Raw genomic sequence first — 27,451 nt, forward strand, 5'->3', positions numbered from 1 at the left:
GGCTTAACAAGGCCAATCTATGGAAAATCCTTTTGAGAGAGCAGCTGCAGATGGGAGCGGGACTGGAAACCGCCAACCAGCTCTCCCGCCACCATCCCGCCTCCGTTGGGAAAATCCAGCCCAAAGTATTTGTTTAATCTCGCTGCCATTTCCTTATTCCCCATTATAATTTCTCCTGTCTCAGCCTGTAAGGGACCCTCATTTACTTTTGCTAATATTTTCATTTTTACATACTTATAGAAGCTTTTACAGTCTGTTTTTATGTCTCTCGCTAGTTTACACTCATATTCTATTTTCCCTTTCTTTATCAATTTCTTGGTCCTCCTTTGCTGAATTCTAAAATCCTCCCAATCCTCAGGCTTACTCCTCTTTTTGTCAACATTATAAGCCTTTTTAACTACTATCTTTAACTTCTCTTGTTAGCCACAGGTGGACCACTTTTCCTGTGAGGCTTTTGTGCATTAAAGGAATGTATATTTGTTGTAAATTATGTATTAATTCTTTAAATGCTAGCCATTGCTTGTCTACTGTCATACCTTTTAAAGTAGTTTCCCAATCTACCTTAGTCAACTCGCCCCTCATACCTATGTAGTTTGCTTTGTTTAGATTTAAGATCCTAGTTTCGGATTTAACTAAATCACTTTGAAACTCAATATAAAATTCTATCATATTATGGTCACTCTTCCCTAAAGGCCCCTTTACTACAAGGTTATTAATTAACCCCTTCTTGTTGCACAATACTAGATCTAAAATAGTCTGTTCCCGAGTTGGTTCCTCAACATAGTGATCTAGAAAATAATCTTGCATACATTCCATACATAGTTAATGAAAGGAAAGTGGTGTTAATATGTTTTGAAACTGGCAATGCATGAAGCGCAGGTCTGATAAGTTGGAAGCACTTGGCAATTCTCAGAAGAATAAAGCAAGTCTGCGTCTGACATGCAGTTTGCTTTAAATAGCCAGACAAAATGATATATAAACCCAAAGAACAACAAACAGACCATTAGATAGTGGAGAGAGTCTGGATACAAGGATTTAGGAACACTTGTCAGTGGTGAGTTTACTCTTAAAATTTATATTTGCACAACTGGGATAGCAAAGCCTAGAATATCTAGTTTCTAAAAGTTGTTAGTAAAATAACACACACGGAAAGATTTTAAACATACTGAATATTCTGAAAAACTGTATCGGAGTCATTAGCTTCCTCTAAAAGCATAAGATTGACCAACTTATAAGTTTAATTTCCTCTGTCTGTTATTTTTAGTGCACCTGTTAAGGTATTTGCATAAATGTCACTATTTAACCCAGCCAATATCCCGGTTATTTTAAATGTTACATTAAAATAAGGAAAACAAATATTTGCATTAACGTATTAGCCAGTGTGCTAAAAAAAATCCTAATTCAACTTCAGTGCTTATTAACTTGTTATCTGTACATCAACTGTTTGTAGAATTCAGTTTATCCGCTCATGGGCTCACCTCACGCTGGACCTATATATTTTTTCCCCCCTTCAAATTCATTATGCTGTTAAAATAGCAACCGACTAAATTGGACGAGTTTATATCAGCCGAGAATTGAAACGATGGGTGGAAGATATTGAGGACTAAATGAGACACTTTTTTTTGTTGCTTATAAATTGTATAAATGAAAGCAATTAAAATGCTGCTCGTTCTTTCTGATTTTAAAATACTGTAACATAAAACCATGGAGTGAAAGATACGTCCAAAAACAGAAACTTGATTGTCAGATTCTTTCGTAATGCTTAAGTGGTTATTCTGTTGGGAGCCTTTAAGTATTTTGTCTGCTTGCCACTCCATCAAGTGTTTTGAATCAACAAGTAGATTTTGGTAAATCTAACTGTCCCTGGAGTGCAACACAAGGAAACCCCAGCAGCTGCGCGTTGTAGCGATCCCGCGAGAACTCCTAAAAATAGCTGGCTGCCAGGCAGTTTAAGTTTCAAAATCTGCTAGCTGTGATATGCATCATTTTATTCTAGCGCTCTCTGTCTTTTTATAACACTTTTCTGTATGGTACTCATATTTAATTTCTATGGGGGGAGATGTTAGCCTAACTCACTGGGTGGGAAACCCCCCGGGATATTGCTCTCTGTTCACTTCAATGGAGTGTGACATCAGGCGGATGTAAAACCGGCGTTGCACCCGATGTCATCAGTTTCCCCCTGGGCGAGCTACATCAAAATTGCCCCCTGTGTGTCTGTGTTTCTTTTTTAGAAAGCCCAATGTTCGTTGAGACCCCCTCAGTTCTGATGAAGTGTCATCGACCTGAAACGTTGACTCTATTTCTCTCTCCATGGATGTTGCCGGGCCTGCTGAATTTTTCCAGCGTTTTCTGTTGTTATTTCCAATGTTGGTTGAGTTTGGTATCTCTCTGATCCTTACTAAAGTTCATCAAATCTTGGCGCACACCGCCCTTCCCCTCTGGCTTCAGTACGGAGATCTGATAATATATTTGTGAGACCGTAATCATTTCCACATGATTAAAAAAGCGAATGCTGGCTTCTAACATTTATTATGCTCAATTTGTGTATTGCTGTCAGCCGTGGCTCAGTGGGAAGCACTTTCTCTCTCACTCTCTGAGTCAGGAAGGTTGTGGGTTCAAGTCTCCACACCAGAGACTTGAGCACCAAAATCCAGGCTGACACTCTCCCAGGGGCAGTGCTGAGGGAGTGCTGCAGTGTCGGAGGTGCCGTCTTTCGGGTGAGACGTTAAACCGAGGCCCCGTCTGCTCTCTCAGGTGGACGTAAAAGATCCCATGGCACTATTTCGAAGAAGAGCAGGGGAGTTCTCCCCGGTGTCCTGGCCAATGTCTATCCCTCAATTAACATCACTAAAAACAGATTATCTGGTCATTATCACATTGCTGTTTGTGGGAGCTTGCTGTGCGCAAACTGGCTGCCGTGTTTCCTACATTACAACAATGACCACACTTCAAAAAGTACTTCATTGGCTGTAAAGCGCTTTGGGACGTCCGGTGGTCATGAAAGGCGCTATAGAAATACAAATCTTTCTTTCTTTCAACAGTTTTCCATGCACTAAGAGCTTGCTCCAAAGCCCCCACTTTAGTATCACTGGTCCCTTTGAACATTGATCATCTTCAAAAAGAATAGAAATTGATTATTGCAGGTTAACTTGCACGTTGCTTAATTTTTAAAAAAAATCACCTCTTTGGAATTGGTCCCAGCTGTGGCATGGATGCAGAAAACCGACAATGTCAATTGCAGACTGGGAAGAAGTGGGTGCTACATGCTTCACATCTGCCGATTTGTTTTGGGATGTGGGGGGGTGGCGGTGTGGGGAGGGAGACCATAATCAGACTTCCATGGCCACCTGCATTCTTACCATGAAGGGAGTGAGCTCCTGTTGCTGTGTTGGGGTGTTGGAGTGGAGATCCAGCTTGATTGTAAGTCTGCAGCTTAGTCTTCGAGCCCATGGTTTTTTCGTGGATTCTGACGTGTTGAAATTGAGGGCATTGGTTGGTAACCTTCACTAGTATCGACCAGAATTTATCAGGCAGCACAAAAATGGATGGGGAATTGGCGTCGCTGATTTCCACCCATCCTTCCAGCCTCCAGCACCGAATTTCCATTAACCAATTGCAAATCTGCACCAACATATTTTGGTATCTGTGTAATTCACCACAATCAATTTCCAGAAAATTATATATATATGTTTTCTTCTTGTTGTTGTTGTTGTTGTTGTACATCTTCAGGACAAATGCAAGGAAGAAGTTTGGAAATTAAATCATTTTTGGAGAGCTATCAATTTCGTGTATTAGACAAAAATAAATGTATTGTCTTTCCGTATCTAACAGTTTAAAAAAAAATAGCAGAGCCTTATTATTTTAGTGGATTTGTAGTCAATACATTCTATTTTTCTCCTAAAAAAAATAATCAACGATCTAACCTTGGCGACACTGTTTTACATTGATCCCCTCAAATAGATGTTTTTATCAGCAACCTGCTGTCGCTTGAGCCTAGATTTTCAATAGAAATCAAGAGAATACCTGACACCCTCTGGAAGCTCTTAAAGTTGCTCTTATACTGTGCAAGGCCTATGCTAGAGGGTTAGGGTCGTCAACCTTCCAGGATTGGCCTGGAGTTTCCAGGGATTGGAGACTAATCTCCAGGACACTGCTGCGAGCAACCCAGGAGGAAAATCATAGCAGCGTTAAAAACTATTGTGGACCGTTTTCATTTTATTTGAACAGTTCAGTTTATTAGTTACAAAATAATATTGGCGATGGGGAAAAAAGACTGTTTGACTGACAGTCAAGAATCATCCAATGCCAGGCAGTGACTATCTCCAACAAGCGAGAGTCTAACCACCGCCCCTTGACATTCAACGGCATTACCATCGCCGAATCCCCCACCATCAACATCCTGGGGGTCACCATTGACCAGAAACTTAACTGGACCAGCCACATAAATACTGTGGCGACAAGAGCAGGTCAGAGGCTGGGTATTCTGTGGCGAGTGTCTCACCTTCTGACTCCCCAAAGCCTTTCCACCATCTACAAGGCACAAGTAAGGAGTGTGATGGAATACTCTCCACTTGCCTGGATGAGTGCAGCTCCAACAACACTCAAGAAGCTCGACACCATCCAGAACAAAGCAGCCCGCTTGATTGGCACCCCATCCACCAGCTTAAACATTCACTCTCTCCACCACCGGCGTACCGTGGCTGCAGTGTGTACCATCTACAAGATGTACTGCAGCAACTCGCCAAGGCTTCTTCGGCAGCACCTCCCAAACCCGCGACCGCTACCACCTAGAAGGATAAGGGCAGCAGGCGCATGGAAACACCACCACCTCCAAGTTCCCCTCCAAGTCACACACCATCCTGACTTGGACATATATCGCCGTTCCTTCATCGTCGCTGGGTCAAAATCCTGGAACTCCCTCCCTAACAGCACTGTGGGAGTACCCTCACCACACGGACTGCAGTGGTTCAAGGAGGCGGCTCACCACCATCTTCTCGAGGGAAATTAGGGATGGGCAATAAATGCTGGCCTTGCCAGCGACGCCCACATCCCATAAACAAATTTTTTTTTAAATCGGATAATGAAGAGTCTTTTCGCTTTCCAATTGGTGCGCCACAAGGATGGACATGTTGGGCGATCAATGGCGGGAGCGTGGAGCGTGGGACAGTCGGAGGCAGGAAGTCAAGTGATGAAACCTCCAGGGATACATTCAACCAGAGTCAGCAATCTATAGAGGGTCTGGCTCCGTACACTGCCACCTGCAACCTGCAAGTAAACTTGACAGGAGCCAGGAAGTCTCGGGGAAATAAACAGGTCATCCTGACCAGTGGCTTTAGCAAATCGTTGCACCTTTACTTCTGAGGTGCAGGCGGCTGTACAAGACCCTCATGACAGAAGCGAGTGCAGTTAGCAACATCAAAGCACAACATGAAAGCAACTTAAGCTTGTTTTATACTGCTGCTAGTTTAGGTCAGATTCCAGGAGACCAGCGCGAATGAGCCAGCTCCTGGAGTTTACATTGCAAAATCCAACTCTCTTATCTCAGTGGCAGATTATAGGGCCGCAAAGAAACTGGGCCTATGATTTTGCTGCTAGGATAAGGTAGCCGGATTTGCTATCATAGTAGTTAGGGTCACAGCCGCCAGTCTGCCAGATTAAGAACATAAGAACATAAGAATTAGGAGCAGGAGTTGGCCATACAGCCCCTCGAGCCTGCTCCATTCAATAAGATCATGGCTGATCTTCGACCTCAACTCCACTTTCCCGCCCGATCCCCATATCCCTCGATTCCCCTAGAGTCCAAAAGTCTATCAATCTCGGCCTTGAATATACTCACTGAGACTGAGAATCCACAGCCCTTTGGGGTAGAGAATTCCAAAGATTCACAACCCTCTGAGTGAAGAAAATCCTCATCTCAGTTTTAAAAGGCTGACCCCTTATCCTGAGACTATGCCCCCTAGTTCTAGGCACTCCAGCCAGGGGAAACAACCTCTCAGCATCTACCCTGTCAATCCCCTTCAGAATCTTGTATGTTTGAGTGAGATCACCCCTCATTCTCCTAAACTCCAGAGAGTATAGGCCCATTCTACACAATCTCTCATCATAGGACAGCCCTCTCATCCCAGGAATCAATCTAGTGAACCTTTGTTGCATCGCCTCCAAGGCAAGTATATCCTTCCTTAGATAAAAAGACCAAAACTGTGCCCAGTACTCCAGGAGTGGTCTCACCAAAGCCCTGTACAATTGTAGCAAGACTTCCTTACTCTTATACTCCAACCCCCTTGCAATAAAGACCAGCATGCCATTTGCCTTCCTTATTGCTTGCTGTACCTGCATGCTAGCTTTCTGTGTTTGTGTAAGAGTGGCTTTCGTTCTTTACCAGGTGGGCCCGGTTTCTTTAAAAACATGTTCAGATTGTAATGTTGATGAAAAATGTAAACATAAAAAAACATAGTTACTGTAAAAGGAAAAAAAATGCAAATTTTGAAATAAAAAAGAAAAGACTTGCATTTATATAACGCCTTTCAGGATCTCAGCCACGATACCTGTGATCTCCGTGTGGCTTTAGCAAACACACTAAATGAAGAAAAAGAAAGCCGGGCACACAACCTCCAAACTAAACCGCAATCAGTCAGTGTTTGATAAACAGCAGGACTTTGTGGCTTTACAGGAACACAGCTCACCCTAGCAGCAGATTCAATAACACGTTCCGCATTATATGGTCAAATATGCTTCATCCAACTTAATGTGACATTTTCACCCAACTTACCATGAAATTTGAGTCAACTTCTTCTTCTTCTTAGGCAGTCCCTCGGAACCGAGGATGACTTGCTTCCACATTAAAAATGAGTTCTCAGGTGACTGATGAGTCCAACGTGGGACCGACAGTCTCTGTCACAGGTGGGGCAGACAGTGGTTGAAGGGGTGGGTGGGTGGGGTGCTTGGGCTGACGTGCGCTCCTTGCGCTGTTTGCGCTTGGCTTCCGGCGAAGAGACTCGAGGTGTTCGGCGCCTTCCTGGATGCTTCTTCTCCACTTTGTGCGGTCTTGGGCCAGGGATTCCCAGGTGTTGGTGGGAATGTTGCACTTTTTCAAGGAGGCTTTGAGGGTGTCCTTGAAGCGTTTCCTCTGCCCACCTGGGGCTCTCTTGCTGTGTCAGAGCTCCGAGTAGAGCGCTTGCTTTGGGAGTCTCGTATCGGGCATGCGGCCGATGTGGCCCGTCCATCGGAGCTGATCGAGCGTGGTCAAAGCTTCGATGCTGGGGATGTTGGCCTGAGCGACAGCACTGACGTTGGTGCGCCTATCCTGCCAATGGATTTGCAGGATCTTGCGGAAGCAGCGTTGGAGGCAACACTTGAATTGTGACAAACAAGAAATACTCACTTGATGTATTATTTTTATATTATTACCAGAAAATTTCCTATGTTACTATTCATGATGTATCAGAAGAATTAGGCACTTTACAGCCTTCTGGACTCAACATCGAGTTCAACAAGTTCAGATTATAACCTCCGCTCTCATTTTTTCAGATGGCAGCTGTTGGTGTTTCTGCCATTCCCATTTACACCTCCTCTAGACCCATCTTTTGTTTCTTTACTTGTCTCATTAACACCCCCTTTTGCCTCGCACCATCATCCCTTTTGTCATTTAATCTCTCCTGCCTTCCACCCTATCACAGACCTTCCATTTTCTTCCTTCCTCTCCCCCTTTCCCTGTCTCTGTACTTGCTTAAAACCTGTTACCTCTGTAACATTTTCCAGTTCTGATGAAAGGTCATCGACCTGAAAGGTTAACTCTGTTTCTCTCTCCACGATGCTGCCTGGTCTGCTGAGTGTTTCCTGCATTTTCTGATTTTATTTCAGATTTCCGGCATCCGCAGTATTTTGCTTTTACATCAGGATATGTGGGGCTAGAAATTCACAGCCAATGGGCGGTATCTTTAGAAAAGTTTGAGAATTAGCGCCAGGCGCTAATGCTTTAGACTGCACACAAAATTCATTCGGACTGCTCAAAGAAATGATTGGGGCGCTAAATCAAGTCTTAAAGGCCTAGCTCAGTGGTGTTACACTCAAAGTGCTGACCACTATCGGGTGCAGTCTAATCTCAACTCATCATTGCCACAGGTTTTTTCCCAATGCTTAAAGGGGAGGTTCATTGAGGTTGCAGCACCTCATTCTCAGCATTGCTGGCTGTGCAGCTGCCTCAGCAAGGAGAAGCACAACAAGGAGAAGGAGCCGGAGGACTGAAGCAGGTGTGCTCATGGCAGATCCACCTCAGTCGGGTGGTCAGGGTGACTGAATGCTTCAACAAATGCTAAATACCACCATCTGTACCACAAGCTTCACACACTACCCAAAGCATCAGACCCCCAGCACTCACCCACCAACAATCTCTACCTACCAACGCTCACACCAACATTTCACGCCTTGCACACAATGACAGCTATTCAACTATGGCAGGCACAAAGATCATTAGTTATGAGAATGAATGTGATATGTGTGATATGTTTATGCATAAATTTATTAATGGAGTTTGCAATATTTTGTGGTCTCTCTCATTTCACCTTTGCACCCAGAAGGACGCTATGATATGGCGTGACACAGAGATGGTATGATGGGCATGTGGTGAGCAAAAGGGATTCGGGGTTTAAGTCATCCTGGTGAGAGCCCTGATGTCCCTTTTCATCCCTCTGCGCACATGTTCCCGACAACATCCCGGCTGTCGTGCTGATGACCTGAGCTCCAGAACTAGCCGCGCCTCTAGCCAAGCTGTTCCAGTACAGCTACCACACTGGCACCTATCCAACAATGTGGAAAACTGCCCAGGTATGTCTTGTCCACAAAAAGCAGGACAAATCCAACCCGGCCAATTACCGCCCCATCAGTCTACTCTCAATCATCAGCAAAGTGATGAAAGGTGTCATCGACAGTGCTATCAAGTGGCACTTACTCACCAATAACCTGCTCACGGATGCCCAGTTTGGGATCCATCAGGACCACTCGGCTCCAGACTTCATTACAGCCTTGGTGCAAACATGGACAAAGGAGCTGAATTCCAGAGGTGAGGTGAGAGTAACTGCCCTTGACATCAAGGCAGCATTTGACCAAGTCTGACATCAAGGATCCCTAGTAAAACTGAAGTCAATGGGAATCAGGGGGAAAACTCTCCACTGGCTGGAGTCATACCTAGCACAAAGGAAGATGGTTGTGGTGGTTGGAGGTCAATCATCTCAGCCCCAGAACATCACTGCAGGAGTTCCTCAGAGCCAACCATCTTCAGCTGCTTCATCAATGACCTTCCCTTGAACATAAGGTCAGAAATGGGGATTTTCGCTGATGACTGCACAGTGTTCAGCGCCATTCACAACTCCTTAGATAATGAAGTAGTCTATGCCCACATGCAACAAGACCTGGACGACATTCAGGCTTGGGATGATAAGTGGCAGGTAACATTCGCGTCACACAAGTGCCAGGGAATGACTATCTCCAACAAGCGAGAGTTTAATCACAACCGCTTGACATTCAACGGCATTACCATCTCCGAATCCCCCACCATCAACATCCTGGGGGTCACCATTGACCGGAAACTTAACTGGACCAGCCACATAAATACTGTGGCAACAAGAGCAGGTCAGAGGCTAGGAATTCTGCGGCGAATGTCTCACCTCCTGACTCCCCAAAGCCTTTCCACCATCTACAAGGCACAAGTGTGATGGAATACTCGCCACTTACCTGGATGAGTGCAGCTCCAACAACACTCAAGAAGCTCGACACCATCCAGGACAAAGCAGCCCGCTTGATTGGCACCCCATCCACCACGTGTGTGCCATCTACAAGATGCACTGCAGCAACTCGCCATGGCTTCTTCGGCAGCATCTCCCAAACCCGCAACTTCTAACACCTAGACGGACAAGGGCAGCAGGCGCATGGGAACACCACCACCTCCAAGTTCCACTCCAATTCACACACCATCCTGACTTAGAGGTATATCACCGATCCTTCATCGTCGCTGGGTCAAAATCCTGGAACTCCCTACCTACCAGCACTATGGGAGTACCTTCACCACACGGACTGCAGCGGTTCAAGAAGGTGGCTCAGCACCACCTTCTCAAGGGCAATTAGGGATGGGCAATAAATGCTGGCTTTGCCAGCGATGCCCAATTCCCATGAATGAATAAAAAAATAGTTTGGCTGTCTACTCTCCCTCTGCCGTAAATCCAAGAGACCATATAAACTAACCTGCCCTGACAGCTGCGAGTGATTGATGCTGCTGCCTTTAAATAGCGTCCCTGGAGCCAGCTTCCTGCAGCGGTGCACCTCCTCTCCGTCTCGCTGTCTGGTCGAGGTGCAAAGGTAAGTGTCCATAATGAATTTGGGAGATCGGGTGCCCAGTGAGCGTTGCACACTCACTGATGTCATGATCTGCCTGGTGTTGAAGTCCCCAGCAGTACCTCGTACCGGCGGTGCAACAGCAGGGGGGGGGGTGGGTTGTTTCAGATTCGCGTGCTCCGCTGATTCGCCTTGCCCCGGCGTTACTGCATCAGCACCCCATTAGCACCCGCTGCAGGCGCTAATGGGAGGCGCTAACCAACTGAATTTTCCCCCCGTGTTGTTTAATCAGGGCAGAAACATTGTACCATGTAAACCACATTGTATTATCATTCTGCTAAAGGGTAGGTACGTGTCCTTTTAAGGCTACACTGTCTGTCAAGCAACTATTGAGTGAGCTCATATAAATTTCCTTCAAGAGACTGCTGTTCCTACAGTGATGATATTAGGAGAGATATATATACAATGGAGAGGGAGCAGAGGAGATATACCCGAATACCAGGGATGGGGGACTTCAATTATGTGGAGAAACTAGAACAGCTGGGATTGTTTTCCTTAGAGCAAATAAGGTTAAGGGGAGATTTAATATTATGAGGGGTTTATGATAATTGGCAAAAGAACCAGAGGGGAGGTGAGGAGAATTTTTTTTACGCAGAGACCTTTTATGATCTGGAATGCACTGCCTGAAAGGGCGGTGGAAGCTGATTCAATAGTAACTTTCAAAAGGGAATTGGATAAATACTTGAAAAGGAGAAATTTGCAGGGCTCTGGGGAAAGAGCAGGAGAGTGGGACTAATTGGAGAGCTCTTTCAAAGAGCCGGCACAGGCACGATGGGCCGAATGGCCTCCTTCTGCGCTGTAAGATTCTGTTCTATAATTTATGTTAAAAGCTATGATAAATAACAGGACCATTGGAAAGTTTGTGAAACAATTACGGTTCTCACTCATAACTCTGTTCCCTCGCCACCAATTCCATCCCACTCTCCTGGCCACTGTCTCAGGCTGAACCATAGGGGGAATTTTCACATGAAAAGAAAGGGTGGATTGGAGGCGAGGGGAGGGAAGCTAAAGTCAAAAAAAATCTAAATCCCGACCCCAACCCGCCCACTCTCAACTTTTACTCAGGCAGGATGAGGTGGGGGTGGTGTATGGGGGGAGGGGGGTTGGTGCGGGCATCTTAAATATGATAATGAGGCCTGAAGCCTGTGCTTTAAACTGCTGCGGATGCCCACTCCCCCCACCCACGCCCCCCCCGCCCCCCAGCTTGGAATTCCCCGGGCTTGGAACCCCCCACCACCCTTGGACCCAGCACCTACCTGTTGCTGTGGTGTCCTGTCCAGCCAGCCTGTCCCAGCTGGCACCCCTGGTCTGAGCCCAGTTACCTGATATCAAGTGGGCAGCCAATGTGTTCCTCTGGGCTAGAGAGAGTGAAACTAAGCAGAGATTTCTGCTCTTCATCATTATCCAGCGACTTCTACTGGCAGGTGTGCGTGGGTGTTGTGTGGCCCCTTTCTTTACCCCCTCCCGCATGTAAGCACACACATTTGAATAGCTTACTAACATTCATTGTCTAAGGCCACATGAGATGACTTCTTGGGATGTAATGCTGGAAGGTTGACAGCACCTGTACCCTAACACTTACTGTTTCTGTGGTATTCTGCTGCAAATTGAGGGGAGATTGGAAGTAATTACCTCCCACTCCCAAATTTCTCATGTAGATTGCAAAGCAGTGTTAAGAGGCAGGTCTTCGCTGATTGGGCAGTAAACTGGGGTGTTGTGGAGGGCGGGGGAGGGGGGGGCGTGTGGGAAGAACCCCTCCCGTTATACACACCAGCCCATTTTCATTTCCATTGAGCCCAATGCTTTCATACCAGGCAACTAATCCACAGCACCAGTTATATGCTCAGACGGCAAGTTGCGAATCTATCCCAAGCTCTCATTAACATTGTTCCATCTACAGTATATTTTCAGAGATTCCCCCTTACAGTGTCTTCTCAATTGCTGCTGTGTCAAATCAGGCGTATGTATGGCCAATTTCAACATCAATTTTTTTCAACAAAATGCTTCCAGCCTATGTTTTAGCACAAGGATGTTCAGGGTTGCAGTTGGGCCTGCTGTTATGGACCCACTCCGCTCACTGCTTCCAGTTTCTGGTTGTCCTTTCAGTCCGGCTGGTAATCTTCGGCTCATTCTTATTTGCTGAGCTTTTTGTTCATTTGTCCTCTGCTTTTGCATCTTGTTTTTGTTGTGTCTGGGCTCGCAATGTTTTCTTCTCATGCTGCAATATTCTGAAATATTTCCATGCACTGAAGACAGTAAAAGGATTATTGGCCGTTCAGTCACTAATGCGTAGTTTGCCTCTTTCTTTATTGAGAAACCAGGTTGAAGTGTCAAGACCCACAGTGCAGGACTGCAGCAAGGTTGGAAAGAGGAAAAAGGAGACGATAAGGTAAATCAGGAAGTAGGGAGTAGTGACACCAAACTTGGTTTTTACAAGTCAGAACATTGTAGGAAAGAAAAAAAAAGCAAAGGAGGTAAGGAGTGCCGCAGTTTAGAGCTTCTAAGAAAGAATGAGTTACAGTCAAAAATTGTGATTTCAATTCAGTGAAGTCACGGGAAAGAGAAAGAATGGATAGGATAAGAACATAAGAAATAGGAGCAGGAGTAGGCCAATCGGCCCCTCGAGCCTGCTCCGCCATTCAATAAGATCATGGCTGATCTGATCCTAACCGCCAATCTACTATCACAGAACCATCTCCTGAATCTAACAGAATTAGACACACGAAATAGGAGCAGGATCAGGCTACATGGCCCCTGGGCCCGCTCCGTTACCCACAGGGCCATGACCGATCCGAACCTAGACTCATGTCCAAATTCCTGCCTGCTCCCTGTAACCCTTAATTCCCTTTACTTCTAGGAAACTGTCTATTTCTGTTTTAAATTTATGTAATGATGTAGCTTCTACAGCTTTTTGGGGCAGCATATTCCATGGACCTACCACCCTCTGAGTGAAGTAGTTCCTCCTCATCTCAGTTTTGAAAGAGCAGCCCCTTATTCTAAGACTATGCCCCCTAGTTCTAGTTTCACCCATCATCGGGAACATCCTCCCCGCATCCACCCGATCCAACCCCTTCACAATCTTATATGTTTCAATGAGATCGCCTCTCATTCTTCTGAACTCCAATGAGTAGAGTCCCAATCTACTCAACCTCTCCTCATATGTCCATCCCCTCATCCCCGGGATTAACCGAGTGAACCTTCTTTGTACTGACTCGAGAGCAAGTATGTCCTTTCTTAAGTATGGACACCAAAACTGTACGCAGTATTCCAGGTGCGGTCTCACCAATACCTTGTACAACTGAAGCAATACCTCCCTATTTTTATATTCTATCCCCCTAGCAATGAAAGCCAACATTCCATTGGCCTTCTTAATCACTTGCTGCACCTGCATACTAACCTTTTGAGTTTCGTGCACCAGGACCCCCAGATCCCTTTGTACTTCAGTACTTTCCAGTTTCTTGCCATTAAGATAATAACTTGCTCTACGATTTTTCCTGCCAAAGTGCATAACCTCACACTTTCCAGTATTGTATTCCATCTGCCAAATCTCTGCCCACTTACTTAGCCTGTCTATGTCCCCTTGCAGGTTTTTTATGTTCTCCTCACTCACTACTTTCCCTCCCATCTTAGTATCATCTGCAAACTTTGATATGTTACACTCGGTCCCCTCCTCCAAATCGTTAATATAGATTGTAAAGAGTTGGGGACCCAGCACTGACCCCTGCGGTACACCACTAGTTACTGATTGCCAGTCTGAGAATGAACCATTTATCCCAACTCTCTGCCTTCTGTTAGATAGCCAATCCTCTATCCATGCCAGAATATTACCCCCAATCCCGTGATTTTTTATCTTAAGCAATAATCTTTTGTGTGGCACCTTGTCAAATGCCTTTTGGAAGTCTAAATACACTACGTCCACTGGTTCCCCTTTATCCACCCTATATGTTACTTCCTCAAAGAACTCCAGCAAATTTGTCAAACATGACTTCCCCTTCATAAAACCATGCTGATTTTGTCCTATTAAATTATGATTATCCAAATGTCCTGTTACTGTCTCCTTAATAATGGACTCCAAAATTTTACCTACCACAGATGTTAGGCTAACCGGTCTATAGTTTCCAGCCTTCTGTCTACTGCCCTTTTTAAATAAGGGTGTTACATTAGCAGTTTTCCAGTCTGCCGGGACCATTGCCGAGTCCAGGGAGTTTTGGAAAATTATTACCAATGCATCCACAATCCCTACCGCCATATTTAGAAGGCAAAAGAGAACATTTGGAAGAACACTGATTGCAGTGGTATGATGGTAAATAGAGAGAGGAAGGGTGTGATGGAGAGATAGATTTGGTGGCTAGAGGCAAGACAGGGAATATCTATCAGTTGACAAAGTTCTTGCATTCTGTCCCTGAGTGTTAAAGAGATGGTGGAAGAGCCCGCTGTAAATGGGAGCAGTGTTCAAGTCTTGAACAACTATATAGCGCCTTTAACGCAGTAAAATATCCCAAGGTGCTTCACAGGAGAGTTATCAAAACAAAATTGGCACCGAGCCACATAAGCAGATATTAGGGCAGGTGCCCAAAAGCTTAGTCAGAAGTTTAAGGAGCGTCTTAAAAGAAGAGAGGTAGAGGGGCAGAGAGGTTTAGGGAGGGAATTCCAGAGGTTAGGGCCCTGGGCAACTAAAGGCACGGCCGCTGTTTCACCTCTGCATTTCACATCAGCTGCTGCCACCCGCACTTGTTGGCAGTGGTGCAGCTTATTGACTCAATCTTCAATCAAGTTGATCTGCTGAACAAACACATCAATATGTGATAGTGAATCAGTATGTGATTAATACAGTTGAAGCCAAAGAGCTGTATCACTGCCAGTAAGTCGGGATGCCAGTCTTTTTTATTATTCGTTTATGGGATGTGGACGTCCCAAAGGGCTCCATTTCACACTTCTCTCCATTGAGCTTCATCAGGCCTTATTAAATGGGTTTTAGAAACCAAGGGAAAAATTGGCAAAATGTCTTACGTTAAGGCATCAGGCACTTTGTCTGTCCTGAGCAATCACAGAATCACAGAATCTACAGTGCAGATAGAGGCCATTTCAGCCCATCGAGCCTGCACTGACACATATCCCACCCTATCCCCATAACCCCATGTATTTAATCCCCTAACACTAAGGGTCAATTTATCATAGCCAAATCAACCTAACCTGCACATCTTTGGACTGTGGGAGGAAACCGGAGCACCCGGAGAAAACCCACGCAGACACAGGGAGAATGTGCAAACTCCACACAGACAGTCGCCTTTTGGTGTTGCATTTTGCATAATATTTAAAGCCTGCGGCGGAGGTTGGTGCATCTAACTATGGAAGTTCCTGGGATGTGGGCGTCACTGGCAAGGCCAGCATTTATTGCCCATTCTTATCTGAGGAAGGATGTTCTTGCCATGGAGGGAGTGCAGCGAAGATTCACCAGACTGATACCTGGGATGGCAGGAATGACGTATGAGGAGAGATTGGGTCGATTGGACTTGTATTCGCTGGCGTTTAGAAGAATGAGAGGGGATCTCATTGAAACTTATAAAATTCTAACAGGACTAGACAGACTAGATGCAGGAAGGCTGTTCCCGATGGCGGGGGAGTCCAGAACCAGGGGTCACAGTCTAAGGATAAGGGGTAAGCCATTTAGGACTGAGATGAGGAGGAATTTCTTCACCCAGAGAGTGGTGAATCTGTGGAATTCTCTACCACAGAAGGCAGTTGAGGCCAATTCATTAAATATATTCAAGAAGGAGTTAGATATATTTCTTAAGGCTAAAGGGATCAAGGGATATGGGGAGAAAACAGGGACAGGGTACTGAATTTGAATGATCAGCCAGGATCTCATTGAATGGCGGAGCAGGCTCGAGGGGCTGAATGGCCTACTCCTGCTCCTATCTTATATGTTTCTATGTTTCTAGCCCAAGTTGCCCTTGAGAAGGTGGTGGTGAGCCGCCTTCTTGAACCGCTGCAGTCCCGTGTGGTGAAGGTACTCCCACAGTGCTGTTAGGGAGGGAGTTCCAGGATTTTGACCCAGCGACGTCTAATGCTGTGTAAACATATTATCAAAAGATGGTAATCTTTTCCTTATTTTCAGTCTTTGCAGGAGGTTGTGGGGTTCATTGTAATAACCTGCAAATAATTTTTGTCGTGAATTTGCATTATAAGACGGTCCCAACGAAAGCACAGTAAAAAAAATACAAAACTACATTTAGAACGATCTCTCCTGTTCAACTTCCTCATTTGCCTTTACCAGTACCTTTCCACTTGAGGGGGCATTCGGTTTGTGCTATTGAGACTGGTGCTGCCTTGTTCACATTGAGGTTTTTTTTAATTCGTTCCTGGGATGTGGGCGTCGTTGGCAAGGCCAGCATTTATTGCCCATCCCTAATCGCCCTCGAGAAGGTGGTGGTGAGCCGCCTTCTTGAACCACTGCAGTCCGTGTGGTGAAGGTGCTCCCATAGTGCCATTAGGGAGGGAGTTCCAGGATTTTGACCCAGCACCGAATATGGAATAGCGATGTATTTCCAAGTCAGAATGGTGCGTGACTTGCAGGTGATGGTGTTCCCATGTACCTGCTGCCCTTGGCTTCTATATGGCAGAGGTTGCAGGTTTGTGAGGTGCTGTCAAAGAAGACTTGGCGAGTTGCTACAGTGCATCTTGTAGATGGTACACACTGCAGCCACAGTACAACGATGGTAGAGAGAGTGAATGTTTAAGGTGGTGGATGGGGTGCCAATCAAGCGGGCTGCTTTGTCCTGGATGGTGTCAAGCTTCTTGAGTGTTATTGGAGCTGCACTCATCCAGGCAAGTGGAGAGTATTCCATCACACTCCTGACTTGTGCCTTGTAGATGGTGGAAAGGCTTTGGGGAGTCAGGAGGTGAGACACTTGCCACAGAATACCCAGCCTCTGAACTGCTCTTGTGGCTACAGTATTTATGTGGCTGGTCCAGTTAAGTTTCTGGTCAACGGTGACATCCAGGATGTTGATGGTGGGGGATTCGGTGATTGTAATGCCATTGAATGTCAGCATGACAGCCAGGATGTTGTCGGGGCCCATAGCCTTTGCTGTATCCAGTGCGCTCAGCCGTTTCTTGATATCACGTGGAGGGAATCAAATTGGCTGAAGAATGGCTTCTGTGATGGTGGGGACCTCAGGAAGATGGATCATCCACTCGGTACTTCTGGTTGAAGATGGTTGCAAATGCTTCAGCCCTGTCTTTTGCACTCTCGTGCTGGGCTCCACCATCATTGAGGATGGGGATATTCATGGAGCCTCCTCCTCCCGTTAGTTGTTTAATGGTCCACCACCATTCACGACTGGATGTGGCAGGACTGCAGAGCTTTGATCTGATCCGTTGATTGTGGGATCGCTTGGCTCTGTCTATAGCATACTGCTTCTGCTTTTTAGCATGCATGTAGTCCTGTGTTGCAGCTTCCCCAGGTTGTTACCTCATTTTTAGGTACGCCTGGTGCTGCTCCTGGCATGCTCTTCTACACTCGCTGTTGAACCAGGGTTGGTCCCCTGGCTTGGTGGTAATGGTAGCATGAGGGACATGCCGGGCCATGAGATTACAGATTGTGGTGGAATACTATTCTGCTACTGCTGATGGCCCATAGCGCCTCATGGATGCCCAGTTTTGAGCTGCTAGATCTGTTCTGAATCTATCCCATTTAGCACTGTGGTAGTGCCACACAACACGATGGCAGGTGTCCTCAGTGTGAAGACGAGACTTCGTCTCCACAATGACTGTGCGGTGGTCACTGCTACCAATACTGTCTTGGACAGATGCATCTGCGACAGGTAGATTGGTGAGGACGAGGTCAAGTAGGTTTTTCCCTCATGTTGGTTCTCTCACCAGCTGTCGCAGGCCCAGACTGGCAGCTATGTCCTTCAGGACTCGGTCAGTAGTGGTGCTACCGAGCCACTCTTGGTGATGGACATTGAAGTCCCCCACCCAGAGTACATTCTGTGCCCTTGCTACTCTTAGTGCTTCTTCCAAGTGGTGTTCAACATGGGGGAGTACTGGTTCATCAGCTGAGGGAGGGCGGTAGGTGGTAATCAGCAGGAGGTTTCCTTGCCCATGCTTGACCTGAAGCCATTGAGACTTCATGGGGTCCGGAGTCAATGTTGAGGACTCCCAGGGCCACTCCTTCCCGACTGTATACCACTGTGCCACCACCCCTGGTGGGTCTGTCCTGCCAGTGGGACAGGACATACCCAGGGATGGTGATGGAGGAGTCTGGGACATTGGCTGAAAGGTATGATTCTGTGAGTATGACTATGTCAGGCTGTTGCTTGAATAGTCTGTGGGACAGCTCTCCCAATTTTGGCACAAGCCCCCAGATGTTAGTCAGGAGGACTTTGCAGGGTCGACTGGGCTGGGTGTGCTGTTGCCCTGTCCGAAGCAGATGCCGAGGTCGATGCCGGGTGGCCCGGCATGTTCACAGGAATGTTGTCCTGTAAAGGTTTGCACCCTCCCGGTTCATGCACAATGTTATTTTGTAAAATGTTATTCCTGAAATTCAGCATTGTGTGTTTTTTTTTAAGCCAGCGAACTTTTTTTCAGTGAAAGTCGAGTTGAAATTTTCAACAAAAGTGGATGCTGGATCTCAGGATCTTATCCGAGCATAAATTCCAATTTGTGCCACCACTTCCCATTCACTGGTGTTGCGAGAAGTCTGTGAGCCGGGCATAAAGCCCTCCTAATGATCTGGTTTCTGGGTTCTCAGTTCACTGAGCACAGTCAGCCCACTGCCTAATTGAATCCAGCACCGGGCTTCAGAATTCCATTTAATTTATGTGCGTTTTCGGTTCAGTGTTTCCTTTAATCCAGTCACTGATTGAATGATTGCACAAGAGGGGAAATAAAGCATTGGCATTTTTAGTTAAATTTGAGTCTACAGAAATTCCGATTCAAACCTAATTATTATTGGCAAACGAGATACCCGTTTATCACAACTGTATAAACCTTCTGGGACCTGCATTAACATATTACATGATTTTTATCATTACCTTCACTGTCATTTTAAATCAAAGGAACCCAAGTTGAGTTAAATACGCCGGTTGGCCCGGTCGTTCCCGTTTATTTCCGATGAGGCAGAAGATGTCACAAGTTTTCGGTCGAATACTTGTAGTCGTTTAACCCACCTGTGTTGCCTATCGTGTTATTTACTGTTTTACTGAATTATTGTCTCTCGTTTCTGCTTTAGCCGGTCAAATCAGAGAGGATGGCTTCTTCGAATTTCAGTGTTCATGTGAAGCAGGTTGCCCATGCTATGGGCACCACTCTGACAGACCACGACATTTCCCTCATGCCCAGCGAACTGAGGCTCCGAGGTAAAAGCCTTCAATCAGACTCTGCCTCGCAATAGAAGTTAGTTGCTGATGACTGTGAATTGGAATGCTGCGTTAGTGTCTGTCTTACCGCGTGGAATGTGAAACTAAAGGTGATCGTGTTCAGGTGAATGAAAGTCCAAATTTAAATCTGGAACTTTGGGAACAGATTCCTTCTCCAGCTCCCAAATGTTTGATCCGAAATAAACTTGTGTATAAAACGCTGGAACTGCACTTACCTGAAGCGGCCAGTGGGTGTCAGCCAAGGGCTGAGCTGAAATGAACTGGCAAAACTTAGACCAACCTCAATAGAAAGAAAGACTACAGAACTTACATTTCTATAGCGCCTTTCACCACCTCAGGACATCCCAAAGCACTTTACAGCCAATTAAGTGCTTTTGAAGTGTAGTCACTGTTGTAATGTAGGAAGCGTGGCAGCCAATTTGCGCACAGCAAGCTCCCACAAACAGCAATGCGACAACGACCAGATAATCAGTTTTTAATGATGCTGGGTGTGGGATAAAATATTGGTCCAGGACACCGGGGATAATTCCTCTTTGAAATAGTGCCGTGGGATCGTTGATGTCCACCGGAGAGGGCAGACAGGGCCTCGGTTTAACATCTCATCGGGACAGCAGCACCTCAGACAGTGCAGCACCCCCTCAGTACTGTACTGGAGTGTGAGCCTGGATTCGGTGCCCAAGTCCCTGGAGTGGGACTGCGAATCCACAGCTTTCCGGCTCTGAGGTGAGAGTGCGACCTACTGAGCTAAAGCCGATGCCATAATAGATTCAAGATGGCCCGTATTATAGATTCATTCGGTTTCAAAAATGGCTTTCAAAATCATCCGTGCGTGGGAAGCTACAATAACTCATGTCTAATGGCCCGGATTATCCGAGGCCTATGACTGCGTACGCTGTAGGCGCCCCGCATGTTCCGGGGTTTCCACATGCGCTGGGCTTGCGTGAAAAGCCGGAGCTTGCGGTCTGTCAAGTTTCAGTTTGACAGATCGTGTGAATCCGAAGGAAATGGACATTCGCTGTCGCAGAGTGGGGGTATTTGCCCAACTGCTGCCCGGCGAATGCCCACCAAACTCTCACGTCTGGTATAGCATAAAGGTTTAAATAAATATTAAAATAACATTTTTTAAACGATTTAAACATTCAAAAACCTTTAAAGTTAGTTTAGGTTAGTTTTGACCCCATTAAAAATGTTTACATTTATTTTTCAAAAAATTAAATTTTTGTTTTAAATGTTTAATTAAATTGTATTTTAATTAATTTTGGCCATGTGATGATTTATTTTTATTTCAGTGTTGTTAAAATGTGCTTTTTTATGTGGTTCCTATTATGCTTATGGGGTTTCTGTATGTAAATGAGAATCCCCCGTTGTGATTGGTTGCGCCGGCCCACATGATCCCAGGGACGTTGGCGAACCGCCTGCGCCCCTGGGAACCGTGGGCCTTCACTCAGGCGTACGCCCGGAGGCCCAGGAGCGCGAGTCTCCCTGAAGGTCATCAGGTAAGTACGGATTTTACTCACGTTTCGGAGGCATTCGCCCGCAGGAAGCTCCTGACCGCAATTTCAGGGCCAATATTGCAATATATCTGCTGCATTACAAGCTATTTTAACATGGCTTTCAACAGAAAAATGTAGTTCAGAAAAAATCAACTATTACAATGGCAGTTCATTTAGAGCAGACATGATTGATGGTGTAACACTGCCAGAAAGAAAGAAAGACTTGGATTTATAGAAAGCAGCTTTCATGTCCTCAGGAAGTCTCAAAGAGCTTCCCGGCCGATTAATTATGTTGAAATGGAGTCACTGTTGTTTTGTGAGCAAACAGCAATTTGTGCACAAGCTCTCACAAACAGCAGTGGGGTGAATGACGGTCAATCTCTTTTAGTGATGTTAGTTGAGGGGTAAATGTTGGCCAGGACACCGGGGAGACCCCCTGCCCCCCCAGCTCTTCTGGTGCCATGGAGTGTTCTACATCCACCTGAACAGGCAGACATTGTTTAAAATAGACAGCCGGCACTTTAGCAGCATAACAGTGGGTCCTTTAATAAAAATGTCAGTCAATCTTGTAACATCTCTGGAATCTTTGTTATTCTCCTGGTTTCTAGTTACCAGAAGTTCATGGGATTGTCATGAGCTATCTCATGAAGCATTCTCTTAAAATTACGGGAACTCAGAAACGTAGTTTCCGACAGGAGGCTTCCTGCGTGCGGATGCCTCCTTTCGGGAAAAAAACATCTACGCCCTTACCTGAGGGCTCGCGAGGTGCGTACACCTCCGCTCCTGGGCCTCTCCAAACTCGAAATGCACAGGGCCCACATATCCCGGGGGAGCAGGCGGTTCGCAAGCGTCCCTGGAATCACGTGGGCCAGGCCAGCCAATAGCGGAAGGGAATCTCCCTTCATACTTTTGGCAGATAGACCTGTCAAATATATGAATGGCGATCACCCCGAAAACACACTAAAACATTAAATACATTTTTTTTTAAACTATCACGTTTTTAAAATGAGTTAAAATTACATTAAATTAAATATTTTAAACAAAATTTAAATTTTTTGAAAAGAATAATTAAAGTTTTTTACGGGACTAAAAATAAACTTACTTTGTTAAAAGTATTGTTAAATTATAAATGAGTGAAAACAAATTTTTTTAAAAACTTTTTTAAACTCTTGTACTGGTAAAAGCAGGCCTTATGGTTTTACCAGGGTTTTCAGCGGGCAAAGGTTCTGCAGAAAGTGGAACTCCCCCCCACAGAGGATTCTAGACAGATCGGAAATGCCGGTTTTCAGCGCAGGTGCTTCGCATTCCTGAAACCAGCATTTCCGATGTCACTACGGGTGCGTACACAGCGCGCACCCACACGTAGGGATCGGAAAATACGGGCCAATGGTTTGACATGTGATGGGTTAACCCAATTATGAATGCAGGTCTCACAATACCTAACATTTCAAGATAGCGAATCATCTTTCTTTTCTTAAAAAATAACTTTTATTTTGTATTCATGTAGTCTCCATCCCACTCTGTAACTGGCTACTTAGGGGGGAATGAACAATTGTTTTTCCTCTTGATTTTATCTTCTTCCATTTTGAGAAGCACAGTTCTCCTGTTGGGTGCATCTCCTTAGCATCCTGCCTAAGACCAGTAACGCATTATAGCTCCCAGCCCCCGCAGCACACCCAGAAATCAATGCCCAGCAGCATTGACACGCTTTCTTTACTACGACTATTTTATTTAAACTGCTGTAACATAATAAAACATATTGGCCCTGAAATTAGGATTAGGGGCTTGCCGCGCGTGCAAGCCCCCGATCTGCACTCACCCTGCGCACCAACATCTGAAGCCCGGGCCTGCTTGCATTTCCTGTCACTGGCCCGGTTCCGATGCCGGCGCGATGTGCTTACCTGATCCAGCGGCGTAGTTAGTGCGATGTGCCGGCTGGGATCAGGTGAGCACTGTGCAGCCAACCAGGTGAGGGGAAACTCATTCATGAGTTTGACAGTAAGAGCTGTCAAACTCATGAAAAGTATGGGCTGCCAAAACACTACTTTAACTTTAAATAAAATTTTAAAAAACATTCCACTGATTGTATTAACTATAAATAAGATTTTTTAAATGTTTTAAACAATTAATCAATTTTTTGAAAAAAATAAATTTAAAAAAAATAGGGTCTAAAACTAAACTTACCATCCTGTAAATTCTTTAAAAATAACAAACCTGTGGAAAAAAAATGTCTACATTGTATTAAAAGCCCACTTACCTGAAAAACTAAATACTTGCGTCTTGTTTTTCCACGCGTAAAGACCGTAGGCCTTTACACGCGCACAACTCTGAAAAAAAAGAGGAATTTTACTGCGCACGCGCTGCCTGTGCAGTCGCGCACGTTCTGCCTCTTAACCCCTTGGGTCAGAGGACAGGAAATGCCGGTTTTCAGCGCATGCGCTGTGCATGCTGAAAACCGGCAATTCCTCCGGGCACACGCGCGAGTACCCCGTCCGTACTCACGCGTTGTGCCCGGAATTACTGGGCCATTCAAAGAAAGGAGAGGCTTCGTAAAAGTCTCAGAATCATTTTCGATTTCACCAATTCCAGACGTTTAATCATTTGAGAGATTCTGTTCCTCCCGTTTTTATTCTCAGCTCTCTCCAGCAACCCCGGAGTCTGAACTGCAAGTTGCTGAATGCAGTGCAATAATGATTGACTGGGGGTGCGGGGCAGGCGGGCGGTGATCGGAACGTTACCACCACGGCCTGATCCAATTAGTTCAAATGTCAACCAGTGCACGATGCTTGGTTCGTGTTCATCATTTTAGATCCTTCTTCCTTTCACCAGGTCCATTTAATTACCACAAATTCTTTGAGTATATGGAAACCTTCAAGATGTCAGAGCATTTCGATGAAACAATTCGGAAAACGTTTGAAATGCTGGATAAGGACAAGAGCGGCTACATCGAATGGAATGAAATAAAGTAAGAATTCCCATTTCTATTAATGTGATGAAACTGCAAACCTGCAATGTTCAACGGCAGTTTTTATTTCTAGGGCACTCCTTTGTACAGAGAGATGCCTTGGGGCACTGGACAGAGAGTGAGAGAAAATTAGAAGAGGTTGAAGAGAAAGATCGATAGGAGGTTTTTATAAGTAGGGCGGGAGGGGACAAGACTGAGGTGTTGAGGGAGGGAGGTCCAGGAGATGACTTCCCGATGGAAGGAGCAGCTGTAACAGCTTGTATTTATATAACTGACCCTGTGGACGCCGACAGTGGGTCAGCCATCACCGACCCTCTCTGCATCTCCCTCCAGAATTTCAAAGAATCATAGAATAGTTACAGCACAGTAGGAGGCCATCCAGCCCATCGAGCCTGTGCCGGCTCTCTGCAAGAGCAATTTCCGTTCACTTACGAACAAGGCCCTTGCATCCATGAGCCTATTGTGGATGATTGCATCGACATCATGGCCCTGATGGAAACTTGGTTGAGGGGTGATGACACCTTACCTTTAAATGAAGCTTCCCCACCTGGCTATATCTTGCACAACATGCCCAACCCAGACCGCTGTGGTGGCAGTGTGACTCTCATCACCAAATCACACCTTGGTCTGTCCCCCTACACCTCCGGCACTTTCTCCTCCTTTGAGCATCTCACCTTATTCCAACCTCTCACCTCTCATTTAAAATTCTCACTCTCTACCGCCCACCCAAGTACCATATAAATTTTATCACAGAGATATCTTCACAGCTCTCCTCCCTCAGCCTCTGCACCGAGCGACTTCTCATTCTCGGTGATTTCATCCTCCATCTCAATTCATCATGCTCTCTGTCCTCTGAGTTCACTACCCTCCTATCCTTCCTCCATCTCTCCCTCCATGTAAACACCCCAACCCATTTTCACGGCCACCTTGACCTCGCCATCTCACATGGCCTCGCTACTCCCTGTAATGATCAGTAACCTGTCATTCTGGAATGGTACACTAGGTGGTGCTGTATGTATATAAGAGTGGGCTACCCATGATGCACTAGGCTACCCACAAGGCAGCAGTCAAGATGGAGGCCTCTACAGATACTGTACCTAGTCCACATGTGCTCAATAAAGTGTCCAGCAAAAGCTAGCTGTTCATAATAAGAATGTCTAGTTATTAATGAACATAACATGGTACCAGGATTGGTAAGATCTGCTGAATATTGTGCAACGCGACATGGAGAATTTGAAGCCACCAGAGCGTTTGAAACTCACAGGAAATGTCGACTACAATTGCCAGACTTTTAAACAACAATTCGAACTCTACATTGCTGCCATCGGGTACGGTACGAAGCCAGATGCAAGGAAAATAGCGTTGCTGCTCATGGTTGCAGGCCCACAGGCGATAGAGGTATTTAATACATTTGTATTTAATCCAGAGGAGAACAGAGAAAATTTAGATGATGTGCTAAAGAAATTTGATACACATTGTTCTCCCAAAAAGAATGAAACCTATGAAAGATACGTGTTCCATTCGAGGACACAGCGGCAAAATGAGATTTTTGATAGCTTTGTGACCGATCTGAAACTGAAAGCACAGACATGTAATTTCTCTGAGCTGAAAGCATCCATGATTTGTGACCAGATTGTGTTTGGTATTCATGATAAAAAAGTCAGGGAACGTCTGTTGAGAGAAACTGAACTAACATTGGAAAATGCTGTGAATATATGCCAAGCCAGTGAGCTAGCTCGACAGCACGCGAAGACTTTCAGTGAAATCAATAATGATGCGATTGTAGTAAGTGCTGCTGTCGGTGCGGTGTTCTACAAGGGGAAGCAACATGGGCAGAACAGAAATGAAAAGCAATCGGAGGAAGGAATTTTTAATTGTAAACGCTGTGGTTACAAACACCAGTTAAAACAATGCCCAGCGTTTGGAAAAATGTGCACAAAATGTCTTGGAAAGAATCACTTTGCCGAACAATGCTTTTCAAAAGTAAAAACAAAGAAAGGGCAACAAGTCCAAGTCAATGTGATTGAGGACACTGATATAAGTGAGACATTTTTTGTACGAATGGTGTCATGTGACAATGTCAAAAATGATACAGAAAATGTGCAGCCCTCAGCTATGGACAATGCTGAACATAAAATTAATGCAGTAAAAGAGGACAAATGGATGATCCCACTGCAGGTAAATGGAGCATTAGTTACATTGAAATTAGACACTGGGGCAAAAGCAAGCTTAATCAGTATGAGTGACATTAAAAACATGAAACAAAAGCCCAAAATACAGAAAAAGTCAGTACTACTGAAGGACTATAATGGACAGAAAATAGATAGCTTAGGTGTATGCAGACTTAAAGTGAGAGTCAAAGACAAAGTGCATCATCTCATGTTTTCTGTTGTGGCTGAAGGACTTGATTCACTACTGGGTGACAAAGCTTGTGAGGACTTAGAACTGGTCAAGAGAGTCTACCGTATAAACTGTGCCATAAGCAGACCAGATGACTCGGTGGATTCTGTAGTGAATAATTTCCAGGATGTGTTCAAAGGATTTGGAGTTCTACCATTCACTTACAAGATCCAGCTAAAGGAGGATGCTCAGCCAGTGGTACATGCTCCACGAAGAGTTCCAGCACCCCTGCGTGACCGGCTCAAGAATGAACTGGACAGAATGACCATACTAGGAGTCATCAGGAAAGTTGAAGAGCCAACAGACTAGGTTAACTCCATGGTATGTGTAAAGAAAAAGAACAATGATCTAAGAATATGCATGGATCCAAAGGACTTAAATGCAAACATAAAACGTGAACACTACCAGATTCCCAAGCGAGAAGAAATCACCAGTGAAATGTTAGGTGCCAGATACTTTACAAAGCTCGATGCCTCACAAGGATTTTGGCAACTAAAACTGGATGAAGAGAGCACCAAATACTGTATCTTCAACACACCATTTGGCAGGTATTGTTTCCTCAGAATGCCTTTTGGGATAATATCTGCATCTGAAATCTTTCATAGAGCGATGGAACACATAATTGAAGGTCTGGAAGGAGTTCGGGTCTATGTTGATGACATCATCATCCGGGGCTCCACACTGAAAGAACACAATGAGAGACTGACTAAAGTGCTACAGAGCATACGTCGGAATGGGCTGAAGCTCAACAAAGCCAAGTGTCAGTTTGGCGTCCAGGAAGCCATTTTCCTAGGAGATAATCTATCTGGTAAAGGAATAGAGCC

General features: G+C 45.4%; 1 protein-coding gene across 4 annotated transcripts in view; it reads left to right on the forward strand.

Moving 5' to 3' along the window:
• The first annotated feature begins 971 nt into the window (after nucleotides 1-971).
• LOC147102902 (parvalbumin-like EF-hand-containing protein) overlaps nucleotides 972-27,451 on the forward strand; it is a 43,846-nt gene continuing 17,366 nt past the window's right edge. The window contains exons 1-4 of one of the 4 annotated variants that reach the window (XM_085963829.1): nucleotides 972-1,054; nucleotides 12,701-12,775; nucleotides 19,622-19,748; nucleotides 24,092-24,227. In XM_085963829.1, coding sequence (XP_085819955.1) covers nucleotides 19,640-19,748; nucleotides 24,092-24,227 — 245 coding nt within the window. In that variant the 5' untranslated portion in view covers nucleotides 972-1,054; nucleotides 12,701-12,775; nucleotides 19,622-19,639. Of the gene's footprint in view, nucleotides 1,055-12,700; nucleotides 12,776-18,768; nucleotides 18,878-19,621; nucleotides 19,749-24,091; nucleotides 24,228-27,451 lie in introns of those variants that run through there. The other 3 variants (XM_085963830.1, XM_085963831.1, XM_085963828.1) reach the window with 3 other exon arrangements.

Source organism: Somniosus microcephalus, chromosome 21, assembly GCF_052327205.1.
Source record: "Somniosus microcephalus isolate GS21.2 chromosome 21, FLI_Smic_1.0, whole genome shotgun sequence".
NCBI lineage: Eukaryota > Metazoa > Chordata > Chondrichthyes > Squaliformes > Somniosidae > Somniosus > Somniosus microcephalus.